Source organism: Sinocyclocheilus rhinocerous, unplaced genomic scaffold, assembly GCF_001515625.1.
Source record: "Sinocyclocheilus rhinocerous isolate Xijiao unplaced genomic scaffold, SAMN03320098_v1.1 scaffold730, whole genome shotgun sequence".
NCBI classification, from domain to species: domain Eukaryota; kingdom Metazoa; phylum Chordata; class Actinopteri; order Cypriniformes; family Cyprinidae; genus Sinocyclocheilus; species Sinocyclocheilus rhinocerous.
This window is the reverse complement of record NW_015670605.1, coordinates 926881-943931: the sequence shown is the minus strand read 5'-3', so window position 1 is coordinate 943931 and position 17051 is coordinate 926881. Positions and strand designations below refer to the sequence as shown.

General features: G+C 35.6%; 1 protein-coding gene across 1 annotated transcript in view; it reads left to right on the top strand.

Moving 5' to 3' along the window:
* The window catches only part of LOC107734261 (MAM domain-containing glycosylphosphatidylinositol anchor protein 1-like), a 137172-nt gene that overhangs the window by 41639 nt on the left and 78482 nt on the right, over positions 1-17051 (top strand). The window contains exons 2-3 of the mRNA XM_016546175.1: positions 777-973; positions 2359-2491. Coding sequence (XP_016401661.1) covers positions 777-973; positions 2359-2491 — 330 coding nt within the window. The remainder of the gene's footprint in view (positions 1-776; positions 974-2358; positions 2492-17051) is intronic.

Below are 17051 nucleotides of genomic sequence, written 5' to 3'. Positions count from 1 at the left end.
CACACACACACACACACACACACACACACACACAGGACTGTGTGAGAGAGTCTATTAGACAGATTCCTGTTTATTCAGTGGGAATCACTGAGCAGCGAGAGGTCAGAGGTCAGACTGGGTTAGACAGTCACATAGATTTAACTTAACCTCACTTTCCTCCGTATGTGATACTGTTCTCTGCGTGATCTGTGTGTTTAAGTGTGTGTGCATCTGGTTTGGCACATACTGAAGTAGCCAGTGTGTTTATTCATGGGATAGTTCACTTAGAAATTAACATTTTACTATAATTTGCTCATCCTCATACCACTCTAACCTGTATTATTATCATTCTTCTGTGAAATATACAAGGAGATGCCAGTTGTTCTTGTTCATACTGTTAAAGTTGATGGTGATATTTAGTATCAAAGTCTAAAAAGGACTAAAAAAGCACTAAAAGTAGTTTAAATACCATGCCTCTAAGTCTTCAATCTGAAGACCTGACCTAAAACAATTTTAATGAAGTGCATTAGAGAACATTTATTGCATCATTCATTCAAACAAAGAGACTGTTTGTGAAATGGCTAACCAGCCATTCAGATCCGCTGAAACTCTGGCGAAACCTGTGTAATGGTGAAGATAGTGTGCTGACCTGTGGAAATATTGGCCTTGTCTGAGACCACACGATCAAGACTCTATAATTCTGGGTTCGGAGAGCATTTACCTCTCAGATTTCTCCATTAAAGAGATTACTTTTTCCCAATCTAAGTGAATTCTCTTTCTCTCTGTCTGTTCTCCAGATCTGGATAAGCCTGTGCTCACGGTGCACCAGACGGTGGGTGATGTACGAGGGAACTACTATCAGGAGAAAACAGTGTTTTTACGCTGTACGGTAAACTCCAACCCTCCCGCTCGCTTTATCTGGAAACGAGGAAATAAACCAATCGAACAGAGCAAAGACAACGGCGTGGACATCTACGAGCCTCTGTATACACAGGTACAACAATATCATGACTTGCTTTGTTTAGTTTTGTTTTGTTTCGGTCGTAACCCTACACCTGACACTTACAACCCTTTCTGGATTTTTACAATTTCAGTAAGAAATTATTTAGTAGGTTTATTAAGCTTTTGTTGTTGTTGACTGTTGACTGTCTCTATAATTGGACATAATAGACTATTTCATTTCATTTCATGAACATTTCATGAACATCTCTGGGTGTCCCGAAAGCGACTTTTAGTGCGTTTAAGTTAACTTTTGCAAACAATTTTGTCCCCAAACTAAGGAAAACCCAACCACTCCCACACACAGCTTTACAATATGCAAGTTTTCTCTATAGGCCTTACTTTCCCTAAATCAGAAAATAGTTTAATTACAGTTAATAATCATTTGAATAGCAGATAACCACAGGAGACCCGCTCAATCACAGAGAAACATACTCAATAAATCAGCAATCCATCAGTGATGAATTCATAATCTGAGTACTTATTAATAAAGAGTTGTTTGAATAAGGTGGGATGGATGGAGATTGATGGCTTTGCCATTAATAATGAGGATTATTCATTTTCCTGATGGACTCAGTCAAAAGAATTAGAGGAATTTAAAATTCCTGAATTCATTCTCTCTTTATCATGCACACAAAGCCTCTGACATTGCACAGAAATACAAGGATCATTTTCGGGAAATTAAACGGTACCTTTTGTGCCCCATTTGTGTTCACATGAATTACTACTGACATATTTAACAGTATACAGAACTTGGTCTCATTATTTGATAGATTGAACCTTGTTTAGTTCAAAATGCTGTCCTGTTTGTTGAATGCACAGGAAATTCTGGAGCGTTATTTTTTTTGGAATATCAGCCAAATTGAATGTTCCAATCCAAACCAATTATATTTGAATTGGTAATATAGAATTTAATTTAACTGTATTTAAATTGTGCTTTGTCTTGAAATTGAAATATCCTTAATATGTATTCATTTTAAAATGTTTTATGCATTTTTAACCCTGTTATGCTCTGACATTTCCTGTTTCTGACATCCTATTTGAAGAAATTACATCATCACATTGTTTTCACTTTTATATTGAAACCTTTATGACCTTTTTTTGTAGTATTTCGTAGTTTGCACTTGTGTTGGCCTTGTCTCATCTCAACACTGTGATGCCCCAGGTGGGAAAATGTGATTTCATATTTTAAATGTGAATTACTCAACAGCAGTCAAATTATACAAAAAGAAAAATTCTAAAAGTGTAAATGGTACTGTTTGCAGAGGGTGACCGACAAACATAAATTTGTTATTATGTATAAATGCATGTTTTGACTAACAGGAAAAACTGTTTTTGTGTGATGTATTTTTTACCATGTGAATGTGTGTGTGTTTGCAGGGTGAGACAAAGGTGCTGAAACTGAAAAACCTCCGTCCACAGGACTTTGCTAATTACACCTGTCAGGTGTCCGTCCGGAACGTTTGTGATATTCCAGACAGCTCTGTCACCTTTCGCCTTACCAACACCACCAGTGAGTTCCCGTCTACTCTCCAACACTCACATTCACTCGCCTTATACAGCAGCTGTAGTGAGTTTTGCACATGAATTTTGTGAAAGTCCTGCTTTAATTTTATTTTGCTCATTTCATTCAGAATTTCTTGTCTTTTCTCCTTCAGTTCTTTTTATTCTTTTTTCTCCTCAAATGTTCCTTTTCCCTTGGTTATGTGTTGACCTGTCCGGTTTAATTCACCTTTCTTTGATTACATCTTCACTTTTCCCTCTTTTAATCTCGCATTCTTTCTCTTCTGCGTTCTCTCGTTCACTGTCTGTCAGCGCTGAATAACACGTGTGTCTTTGATCATGATGGTCTCTGCACCGGTTTGTGTCTCGGGTCTCTCTGAAGGCAGACATCACTATCATTGTGTTGTCCTGTACCGAAATTCCTCCAAGAAATCAGTGAACTGACAGGATGTGTGATTTTGTTCTTGTTAGAATAACACACATTGAGCTGTGGTGCACTCATGGGGGGATGTGAGTTCACAACCTATCTTGATCCCATTCCCTCTCTTCTCCCTGTCATTTAACTATCATCTATTTCTCTTTGAATTAAAAAGTGCAAAATTGGAATTTGAGTTAGAAAAAGGGCAAAGAATATAAATTGGTCTGAGTCATAAAGGGTAGAACGACCAGGCTATATGATTTTTGTTCCAGTGAATATTTGTCAGGGTTGATTTATTGTATATAAGTCAATATACTTCAACAACGGGGCATATTCCACACTGCTATATGGGATAAGTTGTCACAATTAGAACTTTTAAACATCATTTAAAATATATGATCTATTTTACAGATTTTCAATTATAAAACAAAAGTATTCATAAAAAATGGGAAAAGATAAAATAAGTAAATACAACAATTATATACACTACTGTTCAAATGTTTGGAGTTTGTAAGACTTTTGAAAGAAGTCTGTTATGCTCACAGGGGCTGCATTTATTTGATCAAAAATACAGTAAAACAGTGATATTGTGAAATATTATTACAGTTTCAAATAACATTATTTTTTATACATTTTAAAATGTAATTTATTCCTGTAATGCAAAGCTGAATTTTCAGCATCATTACTCCAGACTTCAGTGTCACATGATCCTCCAGAAATCATTCTAATATGCTGATTTGCTGCTTAGGAAAATTTCTTATTATAAACGTATAGTATTAATATTTTTGTGGAAACGGTGATACATTTTTTTTCAGGATTCTTGACATTTTTTTTGTAAACATTTTAAATGTCTGCACTGCCATTTTTGATTATCTTAATGCATCCTTGCTGAATAAAAGTTTTAATGTCTTTCAAAAAAAATTAAAAATAAATCCTTCTGAACAGTAGTAGTAAATCTTTGTGACGAATTTCCCATGTGACAACTAGCCCCAGTCTCTCTTATATATGCTTTTTTTCACATGCTTTCAAAAGATTTCATAGAGTGAGTAACTTCAGGGGGCTTATGAAAGCTCCTTCCTTGTAAACTAACGTTTTCTTCATCGTCAAAATAAATAGTTTGTGTAATCTATAATGAATCAAATTCACCGCAAAACCAAGAATACGCCTGTGACTGGCAAATGAAAGAGAAATCTTTGCTAGAACAAAAAATACGACTACAATACCCAGAGAAACCCTTTATGAATTAGTCATGTAAAAACATGTTTGTTTGTGTTCAAATTAGCAGCATTAAGAATTCATGCTCGAGAAACAAGTTCAAAGCTTGCGCAGAATATCTAAAAGTAGCCCAAAAGTTCCCCCCCCTCTGTGTGTGTCTTTATTTCCCTCGGTTCTCGTTCTCTCTCTTGTGATGAGTTTGAACGGCTGTTGATTCCCCTCTTTCTGCTCTCTCCACTAGAAAGGCAGCTGTGAAATAGTCAATAGAGATGAGTGAGTCTGGAGTGACAATATCAGAAGTCTGTACCTCTCGTTCACACACACACACACGCGTGCGCTCCGCGGCGCCCCATCGGTGTCCTGCCCTGTGGAGAAACAACACACTGCTGCAAATTGGAATTTTTTTTCCGCGTGGCAGGAGCGCGCGGTTTGCGTACACGCAGCTCGTCGCCGAAAGAACAAAACACTGATTTGTTTTTCTGTTGATTTTCATTTTCTTTCCTCTGAACTGACGAGCAGGAAGGGGGCGAGATGAAATTGGAGGGAGCATGAGAAACACGCGTCGGATGCTGCGCTGAAGTTTGAGAAGTTTGTCTCTTTAGAGGGTAGAGTGAAGGAGACTGCATGCACTGTTTTAAATTACGGGTCGATCAAGACATGTAACTCAAACTAGCTGGTCAGCGTCCGCTTGTGTGAAGGTCAGTGCTCAGATCAGAGAAGAAAGGACCTTTACCACTGCTTTGTCCACTATGGGGGATAGATCTGTAAAAACCATTTAGGGTATGATCTGTTATGTCTAAACTATCATGGCTGAATATCTTTTTTCGTAATTCTCTCTGGTTCTCCTCTTATACACTAGAATTCAAAAGTTTGGGGTCAGTAAGAAATTACGACAATAAAGACAATTATGTTACATTTTTCCATTTCAAATAAATGCTGTTCTTTTGAACTTTCTAGTCATCAAAGAAAAAGAAAATCCAGGTTTCCACAAATAATAATTATATTAAGCAGCACAACTGTTTTCAACACTGATAACAATAAGAAATGTTTCTTGAGCAGCACATCAGCATATTAAAAAGATTTCTGGAGGATCATGTGACACCGAAGACTGGAGTAACGATGCTGAAAATTCAGCTTTGCATCGCAAGAATGAATTACATTTTAAAACATATTACAATAGAAAACAGTTTAAATTGCAATAATATTTCACAATATTACTGTTTTTACTGTGTTGTTATTTTCAAATAAATGCAGCATCAGAGAGCATAAGAAACTTTCAAAACATCTTCAAAAACATTGTAAAAATATTACCGATCTCAAGCTTTTGAACAGTAGTGTATGTCATTTTAGTTTTTTTTTATAACAACATTAATTTAACATGACTGACAAAAGTTACCTCTGAAAGACACATTAAGAAATGTTAAGTCAAAAAAGGAATAATAAGTGCAAAATGCATTATATTCTTGTTATATTTGTCCTTTTTGATTTAATATTTCATGTTTCAGAAGCTTAAAGATGATTGTCTGATGAATCCGAATGTTTTTGGAAGTAGCAAGTGAAATTGATGTCTAGCTGTTGTTTTGAAGGTTTTTGCATTCTTAAACCAATTTTGTATAAAAATGTCTCAAGATATAGCCTACTATTGAATGAGATGTCCAAAATCACTGATATTTCTTCCAGTTCATTCATCACACTGGAAATCGAATGTCAAATCAAGCACATTGCATTGTGGGATACAGTATTCCATGCACCTTCCTCTGTTGTATACAGTACTCCACATTTTAGCAAACGTAGTAGGCCATCAGAAAGCTTGCAAACTCTACAAAGTATGCTTACTATATAGTGCAGCAATAGTGCAAGTACTAGTTTGTGATTCCATGTTATGATTAATTAATATTTCGCCTCACCTCAACTCTGGTAAAATCACTGCAGCCCAGTTTTAACTGGCTTGTTGCTTTAATAGAAATCCGGGGAGACTCAAAAGGAGACGGTTTGCACTAGTATAAAAATATATATATCGTATGCCGCATTCATTTGAATCAAAAGGCAGTTTAATGACCTTTATCACTGATTACATTTTAGTGGATTTCAGCCCTATGCCCTCACCTCAGCTCTGGTAGAATCACTGCAGCCCAGTTTTAACTGGCTTGTTGCTTTAATAGAAATCCGGGGAGACTCAAAAGGAGACGGTTTGCACTAGTATAAAAATATATATCGTATGCCGCATTCATTTGAATCAAAAGGCAGTTTAATGACCTTTATCACTGATTACATTTTAGTGGATTTCAGCCCTATGCTGATTTTAGCAAATGGCTGCAATATAACAAAGAGTGAAAAATTTAAGGGGGTCTGAATACTTTCCGTACCCACTGTATATCAAAACTCAGCCTGGAAAAGATAAAAAAAACTAAAACAAGCATGCACATGCTTTTGTTAATACATGAGTATTTAGTGTTTAATTATATGTTTATGTATTTCATCATTTATATAGACACACAGGCACCATTTGTACAGATTGTTCAAGAGGAAATGACTGATGTAACTCAATCCCATCACACTCATGCTCAAATGAAGCTTTAATTGGATAATTGGAAGATATGGAAGAGAGAGAGAGAGATTGTTATTATTCAGAGAAAAGAGCAAACCTGTTGGAACATTTCTCTTTCAAACAGTGTTTTTTTTCCTCTTTTAATGTTTTCATATTTTCCTCTTGGCCGAATCCCACTGCAGTAGCGTATGATGAGCTGTCAGTTTAAATGCTTTAGGAGCCTCAAAGAAGAGGAGCGGAAGGAATTAGGACAGGGTCTACATAGACAGCATCTCCTGACAGCGAGTCTTGTTCACACTGGTCAATAGAAGCTGGTAAAAATAAGACGTCATTCTGTTTTTGAAAGGGAATTCATTTTCTTGCTACCTAAAATTAACATTCCGGAGGGGAAAGCTTTATATGAATATTAACTGCAGCAGTGCATAAAGCATCATATCATGAATAAGATGAACTATTATCAGATGAATCGCACTTGACCAGAAAGATGACAGTTTCTGGCATGGCTTTGTCTGGATTATATTTTCATTTATTTATTTATTTTAATTATTATTATATCCCAGCATGTGGCAATAGACAAATAGAAGAGTAAAATCGCTCACAGTAATACTAACTTTGTCTTGCTGATATTTGACTATAGTATCTTATAGGATCACTTAGCTTCCCATTGATAGAAACTGCCATTCACTGTGGCTCATGTCATTTTGACATTATTTTCATGATAATTAAGCATATGTCTGGTTTGCTATCCTTGTGGGGACTCTCCTTAGGAGTAATGGTTTTTTTCAATACCTCCATTCTGTGTTATATATAAGCGTTTTGAAAAGTGGGGACATGGGGTAATGTCCTGAAAAGTCACCTTCTCCTTGTAATACCTATGTCATACCCTTGTCATTATACAAATTTATGTCCTCATTTGTCACAAAAACGCGCACACACACACACACACACACAATCAAATGAGAAATACATCCGCATTTAGTCATACAGGATGTGCTTATGTTGTGTTTACCTTTGCCTGTGATTGGTTGAGAGCTGGAGAGATTATTTTCTCTGCTATCTTTATGCCATGGATGCTCAGGATTAGATTTTCCCCAGGTGGGTCACACTAGCACACACACACACACACACACACACACACACAGACACAGAACAGGTGGCGTCCAGTAGACTGATTTTTGTATCGTAATCCTGATGCTGTATTGGAGTTCATTCGACCTGTTAAAGACGCTACACTAAATCGTCCTCCCTCACGGCAGTCACGCTCTGAGTTCTGCTGTATGAACACACGTGTGTGCGTGTGTATCGAGTGCTGCTCACCAATGTATTGACACTAGATGGATTTGACGAGATGTGTGACAGATGGTTGATGAAGGGAAATCTTTATTTGTTCTCTGAACATCAGCCATAAATCTCAGCTTTATATCACATCAACTCTATATATCATTATATAGTTATTCAAATTGAAAATTCAATGAAAACATCATTTTATATACCAAATAACCATGTGGTAATGCTTTTTATAGCATTTTTGGAGTGTAATCCAGTGAATTAAATATTTTATAAATGAAATATGATGTACTTCGTGTCATTTGATTGTTTTTTAATGTTTTATTTGGAATGGATGGATTGCTTCGTAAGCAAATGATCAGATTATTCATCTTAAATTAATAAGTCTGACTTCACATTATATAACACTTGATTTACAGTAATGCCGATTAGTTCAACCATGTTTGAAGCCAATGAGAGAAAAAAATCTATATTCACGCTTTTTGCACCTCTGAAGGGCACTGGGATGCTACTTGTAGGGTCATTCCAACTGAATGTGTGTCTCTTTATGGAGTACATAATTTTATCATTTATCCTGAACAATTCATTTTGAAATCTTTTTCATGGAAATGGAGTTTATTGGAGTTTTTCCTGGGTTTTTAAATCATATTCTTCTACATATTTATTTTAATGTTTGTTTGTATGAAACACCACACATAGATACATAATTAAATAACTGAATAGATTTTTAAACAAAAACAAAACAAAACAAAAAACAATAAATAAATAAATATGCTGATTGGATCAAAAGTTTTAGTTGCATCTTAAATTATTATTATTATTATTATTATTTGCTATATAATGAAAATATAGTATGTCAGTCAGTTCTATGTCTTTATGAAAGGTGTAACAAACTGCCTAATGCTTTGATGTAATGTACCAAGATTCGGTTATATATCATATTTATCTTGGGATTTAAGAATCGATATCGTTCCGTAAAAATGAGAATCGATTAATATCGAGATATCGATATTTTTTACCCAGCCCTTATATATATATATATTATTTTTTATTTATTAATTTTTTTGGGTAAGACTGTTCCAAAACAGCCCCATTTGAATGAATCCTCATTATTTTTGACCATTTTTTGGCCGTTAATTCAAACTGCCTCCTCTCAGTTAATTATAGTTTGCACACACACTGTTTCCTGACTGGTACTCCTGTTAGTTTATTTTACAGTGTTTTTTCTCTGAAGAGCTTTTGTTATCTCCGTAGGCTCTCTTTGTTCATATCTAAAGGGTTTGAACGCAAATGGTTTGTTTGTAGCTCAGATTATGGGGGTGAATTTCTGGCATCGGATATATGTTAATTAATGTAGTGTGGGTTAATGTGCACTGCGAACATGTGCTAGTGCTTTAGGGGTCATTGTCTCCCTGTTAGGATGAGTCTAATAAAGGGTTGGTTAAGCGTTGGTTAGCTGTGTTAATGTATCTCCGTCTCAGCCTCTTTGAGCCATTAGCTGCCAGTAATTGGCTGGGCTTAATTGCACAAGCCTGGTCCCTACGGCAATATAGAGACGGCGGATGTCCGATCTCTCGATCCTTGTTACTCTGGTGACTCACTCTCTCACACACACACACACACACATTGCACATAAAACACCTGGAATGACCTACTGCATTTGACGGGACGTGTTTTAAACTACAGAGCATACTGCATCCCATAATGCAATGCACTGGACATCCATTAAGATGAATGAACCTGAAGAAATATTGTGATTCTTACACTGCAAAAATCTTATTCTTGACAAGTAGTTTGTCTAGTTTTCTAGTTAAAATATATAACCATGCTTTAAACAAGATGAATTTACTTGAGAAGCAACACTGCGTGAGATATTAAGGCTTGTTTGTAGACAATATATCTTTATCAGTATAATATTTGTGTTTTGTCTTAATGCACTGGAAGATTTTCTTCACCCTATTTGAGTGTAAATATGTTAAAACAAGCAACAACAACAAAAAAGACAAAATACACTTATATTCGATATACAGTCTTGGAAACAAGAATTAATATCTTATGCAGTGTTGCATCTGAAGCAAGTTTGTCTTGTTTGAATGATTTTTAGATTTTTTTTTTTATTTTTTAAACAAGTCAAATAAAATTAATAAAGCAATACTTTTTTATGCATTTTTTTTGTTTTTTTTGACACTTTTATTGATTGGATCAGTTTGACCAAACATTAAGAAATTTTGTGATGACAATTCTGCAACTACAGTAGATGCAGCAAAGGCTCTGATTTCTAGATTGCCAAATGAACTGGGTATTATTACTGCTTGCTACATCTTATTTGACTCATTATATTTGATCAGGACGGTAACAGTTTAGACATTTTTTGTATAAAAATAACTATTTTTATTGCTGAATTTCACATATTATTAAACAATGTATACTTTCCAGGATTTAGTATGTAGTTAGGATCCATTATGAACATATCAGTGCTCTTGCCATGTTAGAGTTGTGGTGCTCATGTGGGTGATGTGGGTTTGAGTCCAGTTATGTCCTCGCCTCATTTGCTTCCTCTGCTCAATCTTTTTCTCTTCCCTCCAAAATAATGCTGTGTAACCAGTGGGTCTGATCCTGTGAGAAACAATGACCCCTGCCCTTTATAAGACATGGCTCTCTTCCACATGCATATGCACAACTGTGACTTTTCTATAGCAAAGCAGATTTGAAAGCATGTCGTATGCATAGCAGAGAGCGGCTGAGAGGAGATGTGTCTGATATTGATCACTCTGTGTCTCGCTACACTCACCTGCCGTCCCTTACCATCAATACACAGCACTAATACACCATCAGGTGTAATGAGGATGAATGGGCTGCATGTGTGTGATGTACACACTCATTTCCCCTTGGGAGAGGACATTTGCCTGTTAAAAGGACAGTTTGCACAAATTACATTTTTGTCATCTTTTTTTTTCCATGCAGTTCCAGACTACATTTGCATAGATGTTTTTTTTTCTCCCTCGATTTTCCATATAGTGACAGTTCACTCACCTGCCGTCCCTTACCATCAATACACAGCACTAATACACCATCAGGTGTAATGAGGATGAATGGGCTGCATGTGTGTGATGTACACACTCATTTCCCCTTGGGAGAGGACATTTGCCTGTTAAAAGGACAGTTTGCACAAATTACATTTTTGTCATCTTTTTTTTTCATGCAGTTCCAGACTACATTTGCATAGATGTTTTTTTTTCTCCCTCGATTTTCCATATAGTGACAGTCCCAAGTGACCATGGCTACAACACTCCATAAAGGACAAAAACACACCAGAAATAAACCATAACAGTTGTCTACATGACATATTTGTAAGTCTTCTAAAGCCAAATGAATGCTTCGCTGAACTGATTTAGCTTCAACTTAAATGTTATTTTATTTTATATATACTTTTATATTGCAATAATTGGTAACACTTTATTTTGATGGTTCCTTTTGAACATTCTGTTGACAATAAGTAATGTTGCACCTACATGTCTACTAACTCTCATCAGAATATTAGTAGACTGTTTGCTTAATATCTGCTAACTGTTTATTGTCATGGTCTCCCAACAGACATTCTGCTGACTATAAGTAACTTTGCAAGTACATGTCAACTTATTCTAACCCTAACCCTACTAGTCTACTGATACTCTACTAATACTCTAATGAGAGTTAGTAGACATGTAGGTGCAAAGTTACTTATAGTCAACAGAATGTGTTAAAGGGACCATCAAAATAAAGTGAAACCCAAGAATTTCACATTCAATCTTCAAATTAATATAAAAACAACATAAAGACATTATATTTTTAATATTTGTTTAATGGCATCTTTTTTGACTGATTCAAATATCACTGATGCCAATATTACTGATATCTCTATGAATTTTTCCCCCCTATAATATATAACTAGCCATTCAACATTAAAGTGTAATTGAGATCAATCAATTTTAACATTTATTAGACTTTAAAAAATAACAACTTCTAATTTAACTTAAAACAATCTTCACATAAACCCATTATAGTAAAATGGCATATTTAGCTACCTGTGCCCTTCAGAAAGTAGGAAGAGTTCCGCCGCTCCATATATGCAGAGTACGCAGTTTGCATAGGGCACCAACTCCCAGGGGGGCACCAGTCGCTCAAAAAAAAAAACTTTCGTTCTATATTAATATTAACATGAACATATACATAAATAAAAATATAAACATACGACATTTTACGGTGAACGCAGTAGGCACTAGGCTAAGCACACGTGACGCGCCATTCCCGCGTCCACGCCCACTCGTGCCTCATATTTGCGGCTGAATACAAATAATCATAATTGATGGACATATGCTCGTGAAAAGACATCAACAATTTGTCGCCGAGAAAAGAAAAAGATGAAGCCCGTGCATCACTTTCATCAACTTTTTTGGCTGTTGACGTTAACAACGTGTTAATGTCTAATACTTCACCACCACCAACACATCTATATTCTCTCTTGAGTTTCCATGTTCCCTTACGAAAATTAGCCATGGTTTTACTACAAATAAAACCAAAAATCATGGTTCTTGTAGCCATGGTAACCAAAGAAGTATTAGTAATATTTTTGTAGTTATAAAAAAGACCTAAGCCAACAACAGCCTTTAAAATGACTTAAAATGCATTATATAAAAAATATGAGGCAATAATGATTGGTTAATTAATAATTATATGGTTTCATTGAATAACACTGTTAAAGTAATGTAGGCTAATACAAAATAAACAATTTATGTACATTAATGCCTGCAAAGGGAGCCAAAGACCTGGTAATTGCTTACACTTACAGGACGATTAAGTCCTTGTTTAATATTGACCAAACATTTAATTCAAATATCCATTTAATCTTTAATTTTTGGCCACCTTTTTGCCATAGATGACACAACCTCTATAATGTCTTCAACAAAAACATGTGGACATCACAACCCTTACAAAAATTAACCATGGTTTTATCGTGGTAAAACTGTTTAATTTTATTTTGCGTGATTTCTGAATGCTTATAAAATCAATAAGACAACTGTATTAATAAAATCATAGCCATAGGTAACTGTCTAGACTAGAACAACAGTTGTAATTTGTAAATAATACAATTTAATTACAATTTAGTTATTTACTTTTATATTTTATTAAAGTTCTATTTTGACCCCTATAGTAGTTTTTTTTTTTTACTTCCATAATATTTGGGGGAGGGGGGGACACAACAATACAATTCTGCTTAGGGCAGCCATTTGGCCAGCAGCGGCCCTGAGTAGGAAATATACTGAAATTGAATAAAGTTAACAAACACTATATTCTAAATTAAATATACCTGTAGATGAATACTTTAAGCTACAAAAATGATTGATTTCCTCTTTTTTTCTTGTGTTCTTTGATGAACAGACACCACAGCAGCTGGTTATTAGCTTATTTTGGCTGCTTTAAGAGCTGCCGCTGCTGAACATGACGTAGATCTGACACTCATCTTTTGCAATTTAATATGAAACAATATACGCTACATTGCGTGTCGGCGTATTATTGAAGAGTTGAAGAGCATGTGCTACGAGCACTGTATAACTGCTGACAGGAGAGGAAAATTAGTTTTTACTGACATACGGCCTGACAACATCTCATCTGACCGCAGTTCACTATTGTTCTACTGAAGCTCCTCGTCACCTGTATCTTTTCCGCACTTGTTTGACCTGCGCCTGGCACTGAGGCGAAGTTGGAGTGCGCGTCTGAAAAGTTGATGTGGTCGTAAAGACGTTGTGTCTAAATATACACAATTCTTGTCAAGAAAATAGAGACAGAAACAGCAGTTGTGAGTGGGGTGGCCAACCCTAGCTCAACACCTGCGTTAATTGCATTAAATATTTTTAACACGTTTTGACAGCACTAATATATGTATATATATAGGTCTTCTGTAGTAAATGAATACAAAGGAGAAACTCAATGACAAATCCACATATAGGCTGACACATGTTTACACAAACACAATCATGACATTTTCTGACTTTGATAAAATGACAAAAAAAACACACACACACAAAATATCAGACAAAAAAATTATTATATCAGTAGGCTCATTGCCATGCAGTTACGATTTATTTAACAGCACTAATTGAGACAGGCATAGTTAACTCAGACAGGATAAATTGCTTTAATTATGTTATTGTCGTGTCTAACATTGCTGAGTACTAATTACTTTTCATCTGTTGTCACGGCAGCACGGCTCCGATAGCCTTGTTAATCTGCAGTGTTTTTGCATTAATTCTTTTCTTTTTTTTACATGGTGAAGCCATCAGTGATTGACGCATGTGATTGGCGCATGTGACACTGAAGTGGATGAACAATCCTAAAAGTGACATTCTTCACAAGAGACAGAGAATGCTTTCCGAGAAGAGGTTTTGCCATGTCTGTTACACCGAAATCCTTTAATAGAATCTTTCTAGGATAAACTCAGTGACTGATATACGAAAACCACAAGTGCTGATTCACAGGTTCATGCTGTCTGCTTTGTTTTCTGAGTTATGCCTTTGAAATAATCAGTACTTATTACTTTTGGATGGAAAATCCAATAAAGAGCATATAGTGATTTTATCAGTCTGTCTGGAAGAAAGCTGTGTTTACCCAATTGATACAATAAGTTAAAGGAAAGTTTGACAGGTTAGCAGCATCAAAGCAAAAAATACTCTGAGTTTTTATTGAAGCACTAAGTATAGAAGATAACTAGATATTCCTGAGTACAGCAATATATTCTGCTTTGTTCTGAGTTATATCTGTGAAATGATCTGTACTTCTTTCGTTTGGACAGATATATATTTTAATCAAAACATTTTACACATTTTCAGCTTTCTCTCTGTGCTTTCAGCCATTCACTGAGACTGCTGTGCCATTATTTCAATTATTTTTTTACATGCTGCTCTATTATTGTAGTTTAAGGCTGGAAACCCACTGCTTCTTTTTTAAAACCAATAATCAAAAGCAGTTGGAGGATGATGTATGAAATTTAATTATTGATCAGATTCCAATATAATTAATCAGATTCAATTAAATTGTTAAGAAGTAGAATCGTGTTCTTTGAAGGAAAAACTTTCTCAGAAGCTAACAGGAAAACAGAATTTAATATGAAAGTTCAGACAGCACTTTGTAAAATAGCTGTGACCTACCAGACACATCTCTACTATTTTTATTCTGCTTTTGAGATACAATTCTATTGAATGAGGAATTGTGAGCTCTGGGGTCAAAAGGTCATGTTCTGTCCAAAGGTGAGGTGGGATTACAAGCATATCGGCTTGCACAATTTTAGATAGAATCACCCTTATATGGCACATAAAACCAAAACAAACTGTGGTTGGTTGCTTAAATAATGCAAACAACCCAGGAAATAGCAATATTTCTTTATGGAGTTGTTTTAACACCATTTGCCTATAATACAGCTTCCAACTGTCTTAGAATATATTCCTGCAACTCCATTTGAATGTTGTCAATAAAACATCTGCCAGTTGCTGTTGGAGGAAAGAATCAGCTTCTCGTTCTTCTCTCCAAAAGTAGCTTGCTAATATTCAAGTCAGGTGATTTGTCTGGCTAGGGCAGGTGTTGAAGTTCATCTTGGTGCTCCAACTGTGTAAGTTTTATGATTGTGACTCCATCTTTTCACATTTTAGCATTGGCGTCTGTGATTAAAGTTTTAGCAGTTGCAGCTCTTTCATGGATGTTGGCTTGTGAAGCTCTCAGTGGTGGGTTTTTGTGGAAACAGGCTCTTCAAGGTGAATATTGAAGTTTGCTGTCAATTTGCAGCAAAGGTTCTGTGTTGTTTGGACACAATCCATCTTAGTGTTTGACCGTCACTATCATTCACTTTCAGTTTTCACCCATATTTCTTCTTTGCTTACGAAGTCTTGCCATGGCCTGTGTACGCAGTCATAATCGTTCAGACTGTTGATCTTAAAGCACTAAACAATTGGGCTGTTAAAGGGATAGTTCACTCAAAAACTGAAAATTCACAGTTGACGAAGAATGTTGGTGTTTTTTTTGTTTTGGCTACCGTCAGCTCTGTGATTATCAACATTCTTCAGAAAATCTTTTGTGTTAAACTGAAGAAAGAAACTCAAACAGGTTTGGAACAACTTGAAGGTGAGTAAATGAAGGCAGAATTTTCATTTAACTAAAATATTAAACTATACCTTAAAGGATTTTCGTACTAAACAGGCTTCCATGATTTGTCCTTTTTTGGAAGTCTGACAAGTCACCCATTTCGCTTGTACTAAACACTGTTGAACACAACTTATACTACACTGAAAGACAAGCTAGAGAATATAGTCAATGGAAAGATTATCACAACATTTGTTTTTGCACTGAAACCATGTGTTCACCTACACAAATGATATTAACCCCTATAATAATGGGTGTTCACATTATTTTGTATATTAACAATGCTTTTCAGTATGTTTACTTATAATCAACACATCAGCTCTTTTCAGCATTTTGGTTTTCCGCTGATCGTGTGCATTCACCTCAAAACCAATAACAACCAAAAACAAGATCTTAGAAGGGAACACATTTGACTTTCTAGTTAATTTCTGACCCTTCATTTATTTTAACTGAAATTTGCTCTACCCATGACTCTCTCTGATGTGTTTGTGGAGCACAGAAGTGCAGCGGTTTGTAAAAGCGGCGTAAACTCTGTAAAACACATCAGTCCCATTATTGAGAGACAACAGTGGACTGATGCTGCGCCGTCCCCCTCGTACCGTTCTGGGGAATTGAAGCGATCAATTCTTTCCTCCTCAAACCCTCTCTTTCTCCATCTCTGTTTCAGTCCCTGTGATCTCTCTGTTATTTGTAGAACAAATAAGATTGTTGTATGTACTGTAGCTGAGAGCTTGTAGAGCTGTTGGCAGTACAGAAACCCAGATCCCCTCCAGTCTGGTGCTGGAGTTGATCAGGATCAACTGAGATTTCACAAGAGCTTAGTGAAGAGATCAGACCAGTTTTGGGTCAGGTAGTTCTTTCTTTCTATCTTTTTTAAAAAAAAATTTTTTTATATAAATTGTATTTAAACTATAATACCAATTTAATAATCCC